The sequence below is a fragment of the Salmo salar genome, chromosome 22 (genome assembly GCF_965601325.2).
Source record: "Salmo salar chromosome 22, fSalSal1, whole genome shotgun sequence".
NCBI lineage: Eukaryota > Metazoa > Chordata > Actinopteri > Salmoniformes > Salmonidae > Salmo > Salmo salar.
In genome coordinates, this window is record NC_138312.1 from 36,044,071 (window position 1) to 36,061,769 (window position 17,699).

Genomic DNA, 17,699 nt, shown 5'->3' on the forward strand with positions numbered 1-17,699 from the left:
CACACAGTCTGTGCCTGTATTTAGTTTTCATGCTAGTGAGGGCCGAGAATCTACTCTCTCACATAGGTACGTGGTTGCAAAGGGCATCAGTGTCTTAACAGCGCGATTTGCCTTGGCAGGATACTTTGAGCGCAGCCCAATCCAGAAATCTGGCGGTGGCTTCTGATTTAAATTACATTTTCACAGAACCACTTGTTGCAATTTCAATGAGGCTCTGTTGTTCAGATACTGGTAAGTGGACTGGAGGCAGGGCATGAAAGGGATAACGAATTCAGTTGTTTGTGTCATCCGTTTCGGGAAAGTACCTGCGTAATTGCGCACCCAAATCACTCCGGTGCTTCGCTATATCACATTTGACATTGTCTGTAAACTTGTTCATTTGCTCACAGAAAATCATACAATGATGTAAAGACCTGTGTGTTGTCCTTGTTAATGCAGACAGAGAAGAGCTCCAACTTCTTAATCATAGCCTCAATTTTATCCTGCACATTGAATGTAGTTACGGAGAGTCCTTGTAATCCTAGATTCAGATTATTCAGGCAAGAAAAAACATCACCCAGATAGGCCAGTCGTGTGAGAAACTCGTCATCATGCAAGCGGTCAGACAAGTGAAAATGATGGTCAGTAAAGAAACTTTAAGCTCATCTCTCAATTCAAAAAAACGTGTCAATACTTTGCCCCTTGATAACCAGCGCACTGCTGTATGTTGTAAAAGCGTTACATGGTCGCTGCCCATATCATTGCATAGTGCAGAAAATACACGATAGTTCAGGGGCCTTGCTTTAACAATTTTCACTGTAGTGTCCAAAACGTCTTTCAAGCTGTCAGGCTTTCCCTTGGCAGCAAGAGCCTCTCGGTGGATGCTGCAATGTACCCAAGTGGAGTCGGGAGCAACTGCTTGCCCACACGTTACCACTCCACTATGTCTCCCTGTCATGGCTTTTGTGCCATCAGTACAGATACCAACACATCTTGACCACCAAAGTCCATTTGATGTCACAAAGCTGTCTAGTACTTTAAAAATATCCTCTCCTGTTGTCCTGGTTTGCAGAAGAGGATATCTTCCTTAATTGACCCCCCCATAAACGTAACGGACATGTGCCAGGCCCGCCACGTCTGTTGACTCATCCAGCTGTAATGCATAGAATTATTTGGCTTGTGTGCGAAGCAGTAATTGTTTCAGAACATCTCCTGCCATGTCACTGATGTGTCGTGAAACAGTGTTGTTTGATGAAGTCATTGTCTGTATAGTCTTTTTGGCCTTTTCCCCCAGCATTGTCCCAGCCATATCCGCGGCAGCAGGAAGAATTAAGTCTTCCACAATAGTATGGGGCTTGCCTGTCCTAGCCACTCGGTAGCTCACCATATAAGACGCTTCTAGCCCCTTCTTATGGTATCTGTTGCTTTTATACATGTCTTACTACTTGAAAGACGTCTTAATTCTCGCAAAAAAAGCTCCTGTGGCTTATTTTTCAAATTGGCATGTTTTGTTTCTAAATGTCTGCGCAAGAGTGAAGGTTTCACCGAGTTGTGAGATAGTACTTGTGCACATATAACATAATGTGGGCGAGGAAAGGCGCTACTCCCAATATAAGTGAACCCCAAATCAATGTAGTTCTCGTCATATTTGCGCCACTTCGATGGTCCAACGTCCCTGTCTGTTGTTCAGTGCTTTCCCGGGTAAGGGGGCAGTAGCTCTTCGGCTACATCAGATGCACAACTGTCAGTGTCCATGTTAGCTGGGCTAACAACAAATGTAGAATTACTGATGCTAGCATTGGATGTGCTCGTGGAACAAGAACAACTTGTGTCGCCGACAGGTGCAGGTGTAGTATCGCTGGTAGTAGCAGTACTACCAGTAGAGCTGGTATGTGTCTCTATGGACGCGGGCCTTTTTTTAACCATTTTATCAATTTTCGAGCAAATGGAAAGAGCAGCAGCTACATACGGACCGTTAGTGGAATTCCCGCGAGTGAGCAACAGTTAATGTGATTGGATGTTAATTATTTGACTAGGCTACCTGTATTTGACATTGTTATTTCGCTGAACACTAGACGGTATAATTTTATTTTTGGCAGTGAAACGAGGCTACTCAGGCGTTAAAAAAACCTCACCCAAATGTGCCCGTTGGAAAATATAAATGGACTGTTTGAAAATGTGATTTTTTCTTTTCAAAAACAATATTTATTTTAAATGAGAATCACATTTTTGATGCTAATGCTAATGCTAGTACAGGTCTCCAAGCTGATGATGGCTCGCTCCCTAGTGGTCACTGCAGAGTACACTCACTAAGCTCATAGTTGAGCAGCAAGATGGTCGAATGCCAAATTGATTAGTTGGTTATTATGTAGTTGAAAATGTGCTAAGAATGAATATTAGTAAGATTATCTGCCAGGTCAAACAGAACACGATTGCACCGTTTTACATTTTTCAAAATATTTCAGTACTCTATAAAAATATGAATATAGTGAGATTGCGTATGGGTGACTAACAAGTACACCTTTCATGGCCTTAGTTTTATAGAACTTGGCAGCACATATTGCTTCAGCCTTTAGCCGCCAGACTGTCCCACACTCCTTGATGTTAGCACCATTCCTGGGGCTGATAAGTGTTGTTTGACGTTGCTCTGTGGACCTACTCACATCAGGAGTGTTATAGGTCAGTGGGTCAGAGGCTAGGCCCCCTAACACCTGAGGGACACAGAGCACAGGTTAGGGGGAGTGCCATCAGAAAACTGGTGCCAAACGTTTTCTCCCATATTTAGAGATCCACTCCCCTGATAAGAGATGGGGCCTTTTTGGGGAGTGGTCAAGCTGGTTTGTGGCAGGTTTAAGTGTGCGCCTATGTTTTAGGCCGGAGGGGTAGCCTAGCTGGACACGGCATTTGTCTTTGTTGTTTTCCAAGATGGATGTGTGACTGGAGTGGTGTTGGAGGGAGGCGTGTTTGGGTGGGGGGGGCTGAGGTGAGTTTGACAAATGTCTCGATGCTGGCGTTTTGATTGAGGTAATTTTGGCCTGACATGACCCAGGCTTTCCCACGAATCAAAATGTGCCGCCCATTATGGCACTGACACCCACGTGATGGGCCGAGGCTGCTTGGGGTCAAGTGTTCTCTCATTTGAACAATGTTGATTTAGTGAGGCCACAACGCAACAGACCTCTTCCGATGGGGTATTGGGAGTGTTGGGGTGGCGATGGGAGGGACATGAGGCACTGGACAGAGAATGGGGCCCACTGCTCTTCATCAGTAGGGTAATCAGCTGACAGCTTGTAAATCACGCACCTTCCACGCCACCCTGCCCCATTGTTACATTTTCACCCTGTCCCTACCTTTTTTATTTATTTGAAATATGTATATGTTTTAATATATAAGGTAGCTAGTTTCACAACTGTTTTCCATAATGTGTAATGTTTTGTAGTATTGTTCTTTTATGTGTGCTGGTCTGTTTTTCAGTGACCCCCCCCTCCCTCCCTGTCAGAATATCATTGAGCTTTCACCTTTGGTCTTTGGGGTAGGATTTGTTCTCTGTACTGTCAAGATTAGCTTTGACAATCTGCAGTTGTGCTTTCAGGTCAAGTGAAAACTGTTCTTTGCGACGGCGCTTGTAGGGAGGCCTTGGTGGTTTTAGGAATGGGGGTGGAAAGGGCTGAGCACATTTTCACGTTTGTATGTCTTCATTTTTTATAGCTCCTCCCCCTGAATGATTTGTGGGTAATGGTGTATCATTCCTATTTTCTCTGCGAAGTCCATCTGACATAGGAACATGCTTTTTTGGGGTAAACTTTCAGCTGTTATTGCTTCTCACAATTGTAGGTTAATTAGACTGAACTAAATTGAATAGTTTTAGTTTGTCTTTAGATATCCATGAAATGTATGTTAGATTTACAGATACTCACTGTAGATTAGGCTGTATAATATACAGTATTGGGACAGTGACAACAGCTACTTTTTTTTTGGCCCTTTTTAAATTATAAATGACGGAGGTTAAATTGCAGACTGTCAGATTTAATTTGATGGTAATTAGAGGACTATTTAGGGGACCAAATTATTGGGACATTCACTTGTGTATTGAAGTAGTAAAAAGTTGTAAATAAGAATAGAATGTTTCTAAACACCTACATTAATGTGGACGCTACTGTGATTATGGGTAATCCTGAATGAATTGTGAATAATTATGAGTGAGAAAGGTACACTCGCAAATCATACCCCAAAATGCTAACCTCCCCTGTTATTGTAATGGTGAGAAGTTAGCATGTCTTGGGGGTATGATGTGTATTTCTGTAACTTTCTCCCTCATTATTATTCAGAATGGTCTGTAATCATGGTAAAATCCATTTCAATCCAAAGTGCTGGAGTACAGTGCAAAAACAAAACGATTGTCACTGTCCCAACACAGCTTACGTTGATAAAAGGATAACAATATTGTTTTTATACAGAAGCTTAGAACATTTCCTTCTAATCATAGCTAAATAGCTATGTTCTATGCGTCTTTTCCATTTCTGGTTAACTTGTTCAAAGCATACCTAATTACCTAGGACTATTTAGTTCTCACAGTTATCCTCATACTCCTGAATGTGGATAGTTAAGTCATACAAACCATATCTACCCTTATTTAGAAGCAACTATATTTGACTAATTCTGATGACATATACACGTTTCAAAATCTTTCTTTGAACTTAAAATCATTAGTGAGCATAAAATCACAAGTCTGATCTTGAGACTAAGTATTTTTTTTAAACCTCCTGCTTTGGGCTAGAAGTGTCAATGTGTAGTTCATATGCATAATCTATGAGCAGAATTACTGTCATGCCTCAATTAGCCACGAAATCCCTAGTCTGAAAGCAAATGTTTTTCTAGAAGCTGTCCCAATACAGTTTTCCCCAACGTGTGCCAGCCCCCTAGCAATTCGAGTTCTAGCCAATGAGCTTCAGCCCCTTGCCATTTGAGTGACAGCTAGCAAGATGCACGCACACAGCAGAGCAATGGCAATGATGTGGTGCATGTATCTGCACGTACATTGCCTTCAGAAGGTATTCATAACCCTTGGCTTATTCCACATTTTGTTGTTACAGCCCGAATTCAAAATGGATTAAATATATTTATTTTCTCTCCCATCCAAACACAATACCCAGGGTTCACACAAGGTGCTTAAAGTACTTGAATTTGGCACTCTGAAATTCAAGTACTGGAATACCTTTAATCAGACATTTGCTCAAGTTGGTTTTTGAAAAGTACTTGAATTAAAATGAGGGTAAAAGAAAATGAGGAAATTATTTATTAGAACAATTTATTGGTCTTGCAAATTAATTTCCAGGCAGACTACTGAGTTTTTATTTCCTCTGGTTGCCAGGCGAGCTCGCTCATTTTACCCACACGGGCACTCAGCCAGGCAGCTACATAACTGACTGATTAGGCGCCACCAAACGTCACATTGATGGCTAAAATGCAGGGGAAATGTAGATTTATTCCTGCCTGGCAGGATATTTATGTTTATGAATGGGTTTTGCCAGACCCAAACAGAGATGTAGTGGAGGGTAAACGCCGTTTACGCACCTTTTTTATTTAGTTAATTATTGTTTACCCACTTATTGCGTTCCCAGTGTTGATCAACGCTCAGAAGGCTTCTTGATCTGAGTTTTAATCGCGTTTTCCTCAGCGAACGAGTGGAATCATGAGTGATTAATGTATGCTCAATGTTCGCCTGCTCCCCAGGATTTGCCTTGTTAGCAGCGCATTCATTCGCTACTCTGTCCAACGGGAAAATCTGCCCACGACATAGGCCGAGAGATGAAACAAACTACCTCAGCCAAGACCTAAAGTGGCAGAGAGACGCCGCTGACAGTGGGAATTTTGTAAACATCCCTTGACCCCTGCAATGTCAACAGACCCCTGCCCCCCCCCCCCAAATAAAAACCTCCTGACTTTCAGAGAATCAGTGTACAACTGGTAAATAGTCGCTGATATTTCAGGTGTCTAGCTAGCTTGGTAGCTCAAGGGCTCTGGCTATTAGCCAGGTAGCTATTTTCATCCTTCTAGCCAGCTAGTTATAGCTAACATTGAACTGAGCCTGACCTAAGCAGGAGCAGTTGACTGAAATTAAGCTAGCTATAATCAAGATGGGCATAATAAAATACCTTTTCTTTACAGAGAGTAGTGAGACAGACAGTGGTGAGTCAGGCTGCAATGAAGGAAGCAAAGGAGATAGACAGAGAGAGGAAGCATTGAAGCAAGCAGGGAGAGAGGTTAGTAGTACAGTGGTTCCCAAACTTGGGGTCCGGGACCCATGTTGGGTCGCCTAAAATTTAAATAGAGTCCCCTGAGAGAATCTTTAATCGTATCAAACACATTAATAACTTGTTTATCTTCAAATGGGTATAGAATACAATATTTTAGAGTCAACTAAGGTGCTTTCATGTCATTATGTGGGGCCTAACATTTTGTGAAGTATAAAGACAATTTAAATATCAAGTACACCGAACAAAAATAAACATTTTACTGAGTTACAGTTCATATAAGGAACTAAGTCAACATCATCAGTACTGACTTACCGCTCTTATGTAGTAAATAAGTAGTGAAACATGTATTATTGAGTAGAACTTGTAAGGTAGTGATAAATAGTAAGTTAGTTTTTTTCATGCGGATGTGGCAGTATACTGGCTTCTGGTGGCGACTTGAAAAAATGGTGTAATAGGAACTATTACAAATTGATGCTCCTTGAAAGTAAATACTAGTGCTTTAAAAAGTACTTAAGTCCATGAATTTTACTTGCCACGGTCTGTACGAACCCTGAATACCCCATAATGACGATGTGAAAAAGGTTGCACATTTTTGAAAATGAAATACATAAATCTAATTTATAAGTATTCACACCCCTTTGCTATGACACTCCAAATTGAGCTAAAGTGCATCCAATTTCCTTTGATCATCCTTGAGATGTCACTACAACTTGATTGGAGTCCACTGGTGGCCAATTCAATTGTTTGGACATGATTTAGAAAATAAACACACCTGTCTATATAAGGCCCCACAGTTGAGTGCATGTCAGAGCAAAAACCAAGGTATGAGGTTGAAGGAATTGTCCATAGAGCTTTGAGACGGGATTAGGTCGAGGCACAGATCTGGGGAAGGGTAGCAAAACATTTCTGCAGCATTGACGGTCCTCGAGAACACAGTGGCCTACATCATTCTTAAATGGAAGAAGTTTGGAATCACCAAGACTGTTGCTAGAGCTGGCCTCCCAGCAAAACTGAGCAATCGGGAGAGAAGGGCCTTGGTCAGTGAGGTGACCAAGAACCTGATGGTCACTCTGCAGAGTTCCTCTGTGGAGATGGGAGAACTTTCCACGAGGACAACCATCTCTGCAGCACTCTACCCATCAGGCCTTTTATGGTAGAGTGGCCAGATGGAAGCCACCCTTCAGTAAAAGGCACGACAGCCCGCTTGGAGTTTGCCAAAGGACTCTCAGACCATAAGAATCAATATTCTCTGGTCTGATGAAACCAAGATTGAACTCTTTGGCCTGAATGCCAAGCTTCACGTCTGGAGGAAACCTGGCACCATCCCTACGGTGAGCATGGTGGTGGCAGCATCATGCTGTGGGGATGTTTTTCAGTGGCAGGGACATTGGAGACTAGTCAGGATCAAGAAAAAGATGAACGGAACAAAGTACAGAGATCTTTGATGAAAACCTGCTCCAGTGTGCTCAGGACCTCAGGTTCACCTTCCAACAGGACAATGACCCTAAGCGCACAGCCTAGACAACGCAGGAGTGTTTTCGGGACAAGTCTCAATGATCTTGAGTGGCCCAGCCTGAGCCCGGACTTGAACCCGATATAACATCTATGGAGAGACCTGAAAATAGCTGTGCAGCGACGCTCCCCATCCAACCTGACAGAGCTTGAGAGGATCTGCAGAGAAGAATGGGAGAAACTCCCCATATACAGTTGTGCCGAAGTTGTAGAGTTATACCCAAAAAGACTCGAGGCTGTAATCACTGCAAAAGGTGCTTCAACAAAGTACTGAGTAAAGGGTCTGAAAACTTATGTCAATGTAAATTGTTTCTTTTTATACATTTGAAAAAATTCTAAACCTGTTTTTGCTTTGTCATTATGGGTATTGTGTGTAGATTGAGGGGGGGAAAAAAACGAATCAATTTTCTAACAAGGCTGTAATGTAACGCAATGTGGAAAAATTCAAGGGGTCTGAATACTTTCCGAATGCACTATAACTAGCAGTATGTTTGGAACATCCAATCGCGTTATCGAATCAATACATATGCAGTGAACAAATATCAACGCAACATGCAACAATTTCAAAGATTTTACTGAGTTAGTTCATAAAGAAATCAGTCAATTGAAATAAATTAATTCGGCCCTAATCTATGGATTTCACATGACTGAATACAGATATGCATGTGTTGGTCATAGATACGTTAAGGTAAGGGCGTGGATCAGAAAACCAGTCTGTATCTGGTGACCACCATTTGCATTATGCAGCGGGATCCTTCACAGAGTTGATTAGGCTGTTGATTGTGGCTTGTGGAATGTTGTACTACTTCTCTTTCTGGATATTGGCGGGAACTGGAACATGCTGTCGTACACATCAATCCAGAGCACCCCAAACATGCTCAATAGGTGACATGTCACATGAGTATGCAGGCCATGCAAGTACTAGGACCTTTTCTTTGTATACAGATCCTTGCGACATGGGGCCATGCGTTATCATGCTGAAACATGAGGTGATGGCGGCGGATGAATGGCACGACAATGGGCCTCAGAATCTCATCACCTTATCTGTGCATTCAAATTGCCATCGATTTTAAATGCAATTGTGTTCACTGTCCGTAGCTTATGCCTGCCCATACCATAACCCCATGGGGCACTCTGCTCACAACGTTGACATCAGCAAACCGCTCGCCCACACGACGCCATACCGCTGTCTGCCATCTGCCCGGTACAGTTGAAACCGGGATCATCCGTGAAGAGCACACTACTCCAGCGTGCCTGTGGCCATCGAAGGTGAGCATTTGGTTGTGCAAACCCAGTTTCATCAGCTGTCTGGGTGGCTGGTCTCAGACGATCCCACAGGTGAAGAAGCTGGATGTGGAGGTCCTGGGCTGGCGTGGTTACACGTGGTCTACGGTTGTGAGGCAGGTTGGACATACCTCCACATTCTCTAAAACGATGCTTATGGTAGAGAAATGTACATTCAATTCTCTAGCAATCGCTCTGGTGGACTTTCCTGCAGTCAGCATGCCAATTGCACGCTTCATCAAATTGAGACATCTGTGGCTTTGTGTTGTGTGACAAAATGGCACATTTTAGAGTAGCTGGTTATTGTCCCTAGCACAAGGTGCACCTGTATGATCATGCTGTTTCATCAGCTTCTTGAAATGCCACACCTGTCAGGTTGATGGATTATCTGGGCAAAGGAAAAATGCTCACTAACAAGATGTAAAAAAAATCATGTCATTTGCATGATCAATATTTATGATCGCTTTGTTTCAGCCACAGTTACAAGGATGACATGCTATACCCTGGGTTGTCCTGAACATAATTAAGAAAAAATATTGTGAAGAAAATGAGCCGCGGAACACGCACTTGAATGCACTCATGACTCATTCTATACGCACCAAAATTACAATGTTTGTCTGAAGTGCCTTTTGTGCCCACCTGACCCAGATTGTGATGTATGTAATGTTTCTGGATTGTGTAAACAACAACAGTAATTGTGTGATGGTGGGGATGCAGGGCTGTGTTCCAAACAAACTGCAAGTGTGCTTGCCTCAGTTCCTCAATGGAAAAGCTAGGAGAGCTAAAAAATAAATTTAAAAAACACCTCATAGTTGAAGGCTCTTTCCTTGAGTCATTAAAGTGCATTGAAATAACTTAGAAACTGTACACAGTTTGGAGAGGTGTGGGGCCACTTGGAGACAACAGTTAGACCTCTCACTCAAACCTTTGTAATATTTTTTTCTTATCTTGCATCTACTCCAATGTAAATGTATATTCTTATGTTATTGAATGTATTCAAATTTCGTTATTGACAAATGCTGTGTAAGTACAGTAAATGTAAAATAGACAATCAGCAGTGCAATGTTTGGATTCAGTGTGGTGTCAATTGAACTGTTGTGGCCTCACCTTTTGGTATGATAATTTCCCAGTAATCTCAAGTCTTTCATTTGCTGCCATGGTCATGCATATGCCTTTTATAGTTCTGTTAGAAACATTTCAATTTGTCCTTTTCCATATAGGCTAATTTCCATGCGTGTAAGGGGTAATTGAACTGTTTTCTGCATTACCACATCGTGTATAATTTAATTTGAATTTAAGGTAAGCAAATTTAATTTATCGTTCCTGAGAATACATTTGTGAAGAACTGAATCCCCGGCTTTGGCCAGCTCTAGGGAGAGTGGGTTGTTCCATATTTTCCATTTCCCAATGATGGAAACCACTGTGCTCTTGGAAACTTTGAACACTAGAAATTGTTTTATACCTTTCCCCAGATATATGCCTCATCACATTTCTATCCTAGAGGTCTATGGACAATTCCTTGGTATAATTTCTGCTCTGACGTGCATTGTCAACTGTGGAACCTTTTATATAGACAAGTGTTTCTTTTTAAATCATGTCCAAACAATTGAATTGGCCAAAGGTGGACTCCAATCAATTTGTAGTGACATCTCAAGGATGATCAAAGGAAATTGGATGCACCTGAGCTCAATTTGGAGTGTCATAGCAAAGGGGTGTGATTTCTGCATTTCTAAACATGTTTTGACTTTGTCGTTATGGGGTATTGTGTGTAGATGGGTGAGAAAAAAATCTATTTAATCCATTTTGAATTCAGGCTGTAACAAAAATGTGGAATAAATCAAGGGGTATGAATTATTTCTGAAGGCACTGTAGACAAGGCATTTGTCTACTCATCTGAAGGACCATCATTTACATGGGATTTTTAAAGAGAAGAGTGCTTGGCCAGACTCTCAGCTCTATGTGCATTTGAATCTGGAATGATAATACCCTTTTCCCCCACAAAGTGTATGGAACCACACACACTCAAATGTACGCACACACTTTTGTATAGAAGTATAGAGGGCCATCTGTCCTCTCTGGCCATACAGATCTGGGAAAACAATGAAGGCTCCTTGACATGTCAAAATTTCATCTCACTCAGAATTTGATGTCATCCCTGTCTCTCACAAAGGGAACTACAGAGATGATCGTCAACTCTGTCAGTTTCTATTAATCATAAATAGTGATGTCTGAAAACTTTGGTATTTTAGTGTTTCTGTGGGCTTGGTTGTTATTTGTGGATAAAGTGACTTTATACTAAAAGAGTTGAATGAAGTATTATACCCGTCATCTTGCCTCTGACCGATTCCTTTCCCCTCCACTTCTTTGCATTTAGCTAAACTGTTGTAGCCTCTGAGTTTTTACTCATTAGTCTGAATAATAACTGTCACTAATTCAAGCTGTTCTAGAATGGCTTTGTGAATAGAGAGAGAGAGGGAGGATAGAGAGGCCTTGGGGGGGCACAAAAAAATAACACTGCAGCCAGAGAAATGAACTTGATGATCTCAAGGGGGTGAAGGGGGGGATTGCCGTTCCCTGCTCCTGACAATCAAAATTAGATTGGCCAGCACTGTGTCAACACTGGCCTCTGCTTAAGGCATGACAGGGGCAGGGGGACAACACCCCCCTCACACAGTTTTTGAGAGTTTGCCATGTGAACTATGGAGACCCCACAGAGCCTTTCACTGACTGTGCAGGCTTTAAAGAAATGCACAACCCTTTTCATAAACCAACCCCTTCCCTCTACTCAATATTTTGTGACAAACACATCCTCTCAGTCCATGATTGTGTTCTTTAGTAGTATTTTGTGAAAATGTTGTGTCAAGTAACTGGAAAGGAAAAGTCAATGTGCAAGCAAAGATTTGTTTTTTTATTCTCCAATCTATGGTAAAGATAAAATAAACTATCTATGAATAATTGTGTGTGGCTGTACATCCACAATCCTGATTTGACAATTGCATGTGTAATCCCACTCTTTTGGACATAACTTGAATGGTAAATCAAGTGGCAACTTAAATTGTCATATTTGGCTCTGTAGAGAAAAAATTGGCATCTGGGTGCCATACTCTTTAGTCTGGGTTTCGGCACCAAAATGTTACTTTTATATATTTCTGCTTCTAATCTTTGCTTTGTAATCTTCACTTGAAACCACAGTGCACAGAATTGTAATTGCAATGACATGCAGTTGAATTAAGCAAAGCAGTATATGTAGCCTATGGCCATCGGCCACAGATGTAAACTTCAGAAAATGATGGAATTTTGACCAACTTAATTTTCTTATTTCAACAATTCTGGTGGTAGAGCAACCTCCTTCATATCCGTCTTCAAAAGCAATTATTCACCTTCTTTGTTGGTCTTTTATTAAGCTACGCAGCAAATTCTCCAGTGTTAAATTTAAGGCTGTGGCTGGGGATCCAACTTTTTCCAGACTTTCTTTTATATGCGGGTCACATTCTGCGCATGTTTCTTTACCTCTACTTTACACACACATTTTTGTGGTCTCCTTTCACATTTCTCACTGTCGATTTGTGAATGATAATTCCAGTTTTACTGGTGAACCGTCCATGCAGCATCTGCATATCAACCATTTGATCTCAATCAGTTTCATGGGGACATGCATTTAGATCTTGAGTTATACAGTGTTTCGAACTAGTCTACAGTGTTGTTTTGAATGATGTATAGTGAGTGAATTTCAGAGCAGATGCCGTTAACAATATGTAGCATAGCCCTTCTCAAACCCTGGTCCGTGGACCGGCGCCAGTCCGTGGAGGAATGCTTGTCAGTCCCTGGAATATTTGTCTTGACTAAATTCTTGCCCTAGGCCTACTTAACGATGCATGCTGCAGTAAACAAATTGTGTTGCCATGATGAAGTATAGCACACCAAACACACACACACACAAGCTAACCCTGCTGTGCAGCCTGCACGCTCTTGCTCTCCCTTTTAGTTAACCATGGCCTGCTTTAAACAAAAGCAACTAGATTAGTATTTTAATGTAAAAGAAGGTACATTTTTTTAGGTCCACTGAGGCAAAAAAGTATCATCCATTCACTTGATAGTACGCTACATCAAGTTTGGATTTGTTTCAAATAACAGCTGCCTGCCAAAACCAGTCTGTGATGTCAGACTTGCCTCCGCAACATGCTATGAAGCCATCAAATGTGCAGACATTTAGAAACAAAGCATCCACATCTCAAGGTTAAACGAACGAGGTGAGCAGACCAACCAATCAAAAATGCTGTACAATATTTTCACAGACAACGAGAGTTTACTGAAGGCTTCATACTTACTCTCTCATAACATTTCCAAGTGCCAGGCTTCTTTCACTATAGTTGAAAAGTTGGTCATTCCCTCAGTCTGGATGCTTGCCGAGAGATTTTGGGCCCAATTGCTGCTACAAAGATCAGTGAAATACCACTTTTCAATGACAATGTCATGTGTAGAATCCAGGATATGGCAGATGATAGAGTCACAGGTTTTAGACCGAGCACACTCATCGAATTGCTTTGCAATCCAATTAGATGAGACAGACATTTCAAATGCAGCCCAACTTCTTGTATATAAACTTAGCAAAAAAAGAAACATCCTTTCACGGTCAACTGCGTTTATTTTCAGCAAACTTAACATGTAGATATTTGTATGAACATAAGATTCAACATCTGAGACATAAACTGAACAAGTTCCACAGACATGTGACTAACAGAAATGGAATAATGTGTCCCTGAACAAAAGTAACAGTCAGTATCTGGTGTGGCCACCAGCTGTATTAAGTACTGCAGTTCATCTCCTCCTCATGGATTGCACCTCATGCCACCTTGCAGCATGCCTAAGGCACGTTCATGCAGATGAGCAGGGACCCTGGGTGTCTTTCTTTTGGTGTTATTCAGAGTCAGTAGAAAGGCCTCTATAGTGTCCTAAGTTTTCATAACTGTGATCTTAATTGCCTACCGTCTGTAAGATGTTAGTGTCTTAACGACCATTCCACAGGTGCATGTTCATTTAATTGTTTATGCTTCATTGAACAAGCATGGGAAACAGTGTTTAAACCCTTTACAATGAAGATCTGTGAAGTTATTTGGATTTTTACGAATTATCTTTGAAAGACTGGGTCCTGAAAAAGGGACGTTTCTTTTTTTGCTGAGTTTAGTTGCCACTTTCCAAAAAAAGCTGGGCATCAGGAGAGACCAAGTGGATAGAGGCATTTTCGATATGTTCCCCCCCTATTCTCAACTCTGGCTGACAAGGGGGATGTGGACATTGATCACATGCGTAAATTGATGGGGTCACATCTGAGCCAAACTCTGATCAAATTCGAGGATTACTTCCCCTCACAATCTTATCCCCGCTCGGGAAGCGATGGATGAGTAGTCCGTTCACCAACACTGAAGAGACTCAGCTTGTCACCTGTTCTTTAGGATAAACTATTGGCGCTGTCCTGTGACCAAGGCATACACGCTCATTTTAATGAGATACGCCTTTCCACATTCTGGCTGTTCAGCAACTCAGCGAGATGGGAGTGAAGACGTTCATCCCTTTTTATTCCACATACTTATGTGAGACCAGCTTTTCCTCTCTTGCTGCAACAAAATTAAAATATCGCAGCAGACTGGCTGTTAAACACTTTGAGAGTATCCCTCTCCTCCTTCCCTCCGAGGTTTGACAAGTGTCCAAGAGACAGGCACACCCATCTCAAATTGATTAGGTGAGTCAAACATGTTTAACTATTATATTTTTTTAAATAGTGTATATATTGAAAGAATGCAAGATTATGTTTATAAAAATTGAATTGTGGTTACATTGTGTATAATTACATTTTTTTTAATTGTTTTGTCATTTAGACTGTCAGCCTCTGAAGACAGCCCATACAGAAGGACAGATACAGACAGCCCCTGAAGAAAGCACAGAGAGAGACACTTCCCATGAGTACAAGACAGACAGACAAACCATGAAGGCAGCCAAGTATATACAAAGTTCATTCATTTAGTGAAAGTCAAAATAAATGCAATAAAATTGGTGTTTATAAACATGCAATTGTCAATTATTTTTTACCAAAGCGGTAAAAAAGGCCATGCCTTGCTGGTCCTTTGCACTAAAAAAGTTTGAGAAAGGCTGGCATAGCCTACCTGTGTACTTTGCTGAGTGGTGCATGCTGTTGAGTTTTGGCCATGTGAGACAAATGCAGTGGTGTTTTTGTCTTACAGTAACCTAATACTATGCCATTATATTCGATTCTGTTATGTAGAATACTATCATTATAGGATCTTACAGACATTGACTCAGTTTTGATCCAACTTTATTAAATGAGCAGCATTCACTAGAGCAGAGTGTGCCTAAAGTAGAGAATTAACACATATGCAGAAGAAAAAAAGGTTTGAGAAAAGTCGGATCTGCCGCCATTGCGTAAATTTAACACTGGTCAAGTGTCTATACTTTTCACTTTTAAGATAACACATTACTTAGTGTAAAGCCTTATTTGCATATTTCCTATACATGTTAATACATTTTGTATTGTTTAACGCAATACAACAAGTATTTAGGAAGGCCTTAAACTCATGGTTTTCAGGCCTGCAAGTCACATTATGATGGCTTGCAAGTGATATGTAATTCCTATTGGAATCCAGCCAGGGTGGGGATATCCAACATTTTGAATTTATATTCACCTGCAACCTACATTCAGAATAACTGCCAGGTTGGGAAGACTGAGATATGAGACTACCTAAACCATCTAAACTGGAACAACCATTTCAGTAACTGGTGCAATAAGTACAAGTAAGAGATTGAACTACAGTGCATTCGAAAAGTATTCAGACCCCTTGAGTTTTTCCTCATTTTGTTACGTTACAGGCTTATTCTAAAATTGATTAAATATGATTTTTTTTCATCAATCGATACACAATACCCCATAATAGCGAAGCAAAAACCGGTGTTTAGAAATGTTTGCAAATGTATACATTTTTTTAAACATGACATTTACATAAGTATTCAGACCCTTTACTCAGTACTTTGTTGAAGCACCTTTGGCAGCAATTACAGCCTTGAGTCTTCTTGGGTATGCCTTTGGCAAACTCTAAGCGGGTTGTCATGTGCGTTTTACTGAGGAGTGGCTTCTGTCTGGCCACTACCATAAAGGCTTGATTGGTGGAGCAGAGATGGTTGTCCTTCTGGAAGGTTCTCCCATCTCCACAGAGGCACTCTAGAGCTCTGTCAGAGTGACAATTGGGTTCTTGGTCACCTCCCTGAGCAAGGCCCTTCTTCCCCGATTGCTCAGTTTGGCCATGTGGCCAGCTCTATAAAGAGTCATGGTGGTTCCAAACTACTTCCATTTAAAAATGATGTAATCCACTGTGTTCTTGGGGACCTTCAATGCTGCAGAAATGTTTTGGTACCCTTCCTCAGATCTGTGCCTCAACACAATCCTGTCTCGGAGCTCTACGGACAATTCCTTCGACCTCATCATGGCTTGGTTTTTGCTCTGACATACACTGTCAACTGTAGGACCAGGTGTATGGCTTTCCAAATCATGTCCAATCAATTTAATTTACCACAGGTGGACTCCAATCAAGTTGTGGAAACAAAATGCACCTGAGCTCAATTTCGAGTCTCAAAGCAAAGGGTCTGAATACTTAGGTGCATACATTTCTAAAAACCTGTTTTCGCTTTGTCATTATGGAGTATTGTGTGTAGATTGATGGGGAAAAAAATATAAAATACATTTTAGAATAAGGCTGTAATGTAACAAAATGTGGAAACAGTCAAGGGGTCTGAATACTTTCCGAATGCACTGTAGTTTAGAAAATGTGTGTTTATTTGAGTAACATACCATTAATTAATCAAACAGTGTACATGCAAAAACAGATATTGAAACAAACAATTAAAAAAATCTACCTACAATAGAGCATGAGGAAATATGATTGGTGTGGTTTTGGTTTAATACTGGTTATTTTACACTGAGTGTTAATTTAACAACTGAATCAACACTAGAAATGTTCACTGAAAATCAACACAAGGTAACACTGGCCAATTTGCTGTGTAGTATTGTTGCAGAACAAAGATCATGAACTTCCTTAATTCCATATATGCACATTCTTAAATCCATGATATTGAGTGTGCAAGTGCACACTTTTGGAGAAGGATGGAAAATATCTGGATGTAGCCTAAAGCTGGTCCTTCACTGTATGAGGCATCCCACTCAACCCCTCCTGCTCCTCACTTTGGTTTCCGGGATGGAGATTGGGATGGAGCCGACCTCGGGGGTTGTGTTTTTGGAGGTTTGACCAATGACCTGGAATCTGTCAGTTTGTTCTAGTTGGCAATCTCTTGCCAGAACGCAGTGTGTGAGGAAAGCTTGCTGTGTCCTCGCATAACCTTTTAAAATTATTCACCAGGCCACCAGATTTTCAGCCTTTTAATCTTAGAAATTCACACCAAGAATTTGGGGGTATTTTTCTCCACCCTTATTCAATGTAATGCCATTTGTTTGTTGCTTTTTCGAAACACCATTGGAAGTCTCCTCATCCTTGTCTGATGTTGTGTTGCAGGTTGAAGTTGACGAGAAACTGAAAAAGAGGAAGGAGAGGTTTGGGATTCTCACCGCTGCTGCTGCAGTTGGGGCTGAAGACAGTGAGGTAC

At 41.2% G+C, this 17,699-nt stretch overlaps 1 protein-coding gene across 2 annotated transcripts in view; it reads left to right on the forward strand.

The window, feature by feature from the left end:
• The window catches only part of LOC106583276 (SAP domain-containing ribonucleoprotein), a 63,712-nt gene that overhangs the window by 43,270 nt on the left and 2,743 nt on the right, over window positions 1-17,699 (forward strand). For both annotated transcript variants that reach the window (XM_014167244.2, XM_014167245.2), the window contains exon 10: window positions 17,609-17,695. In XM_014167244.2, the coding sequence (XP_014022719.1) occupies window positions 17,609-17,695 (87 nt within the window). The remainder of the gene's footprint in view (window positions 1-17,608; window positions 17,696-17,699) is intronic.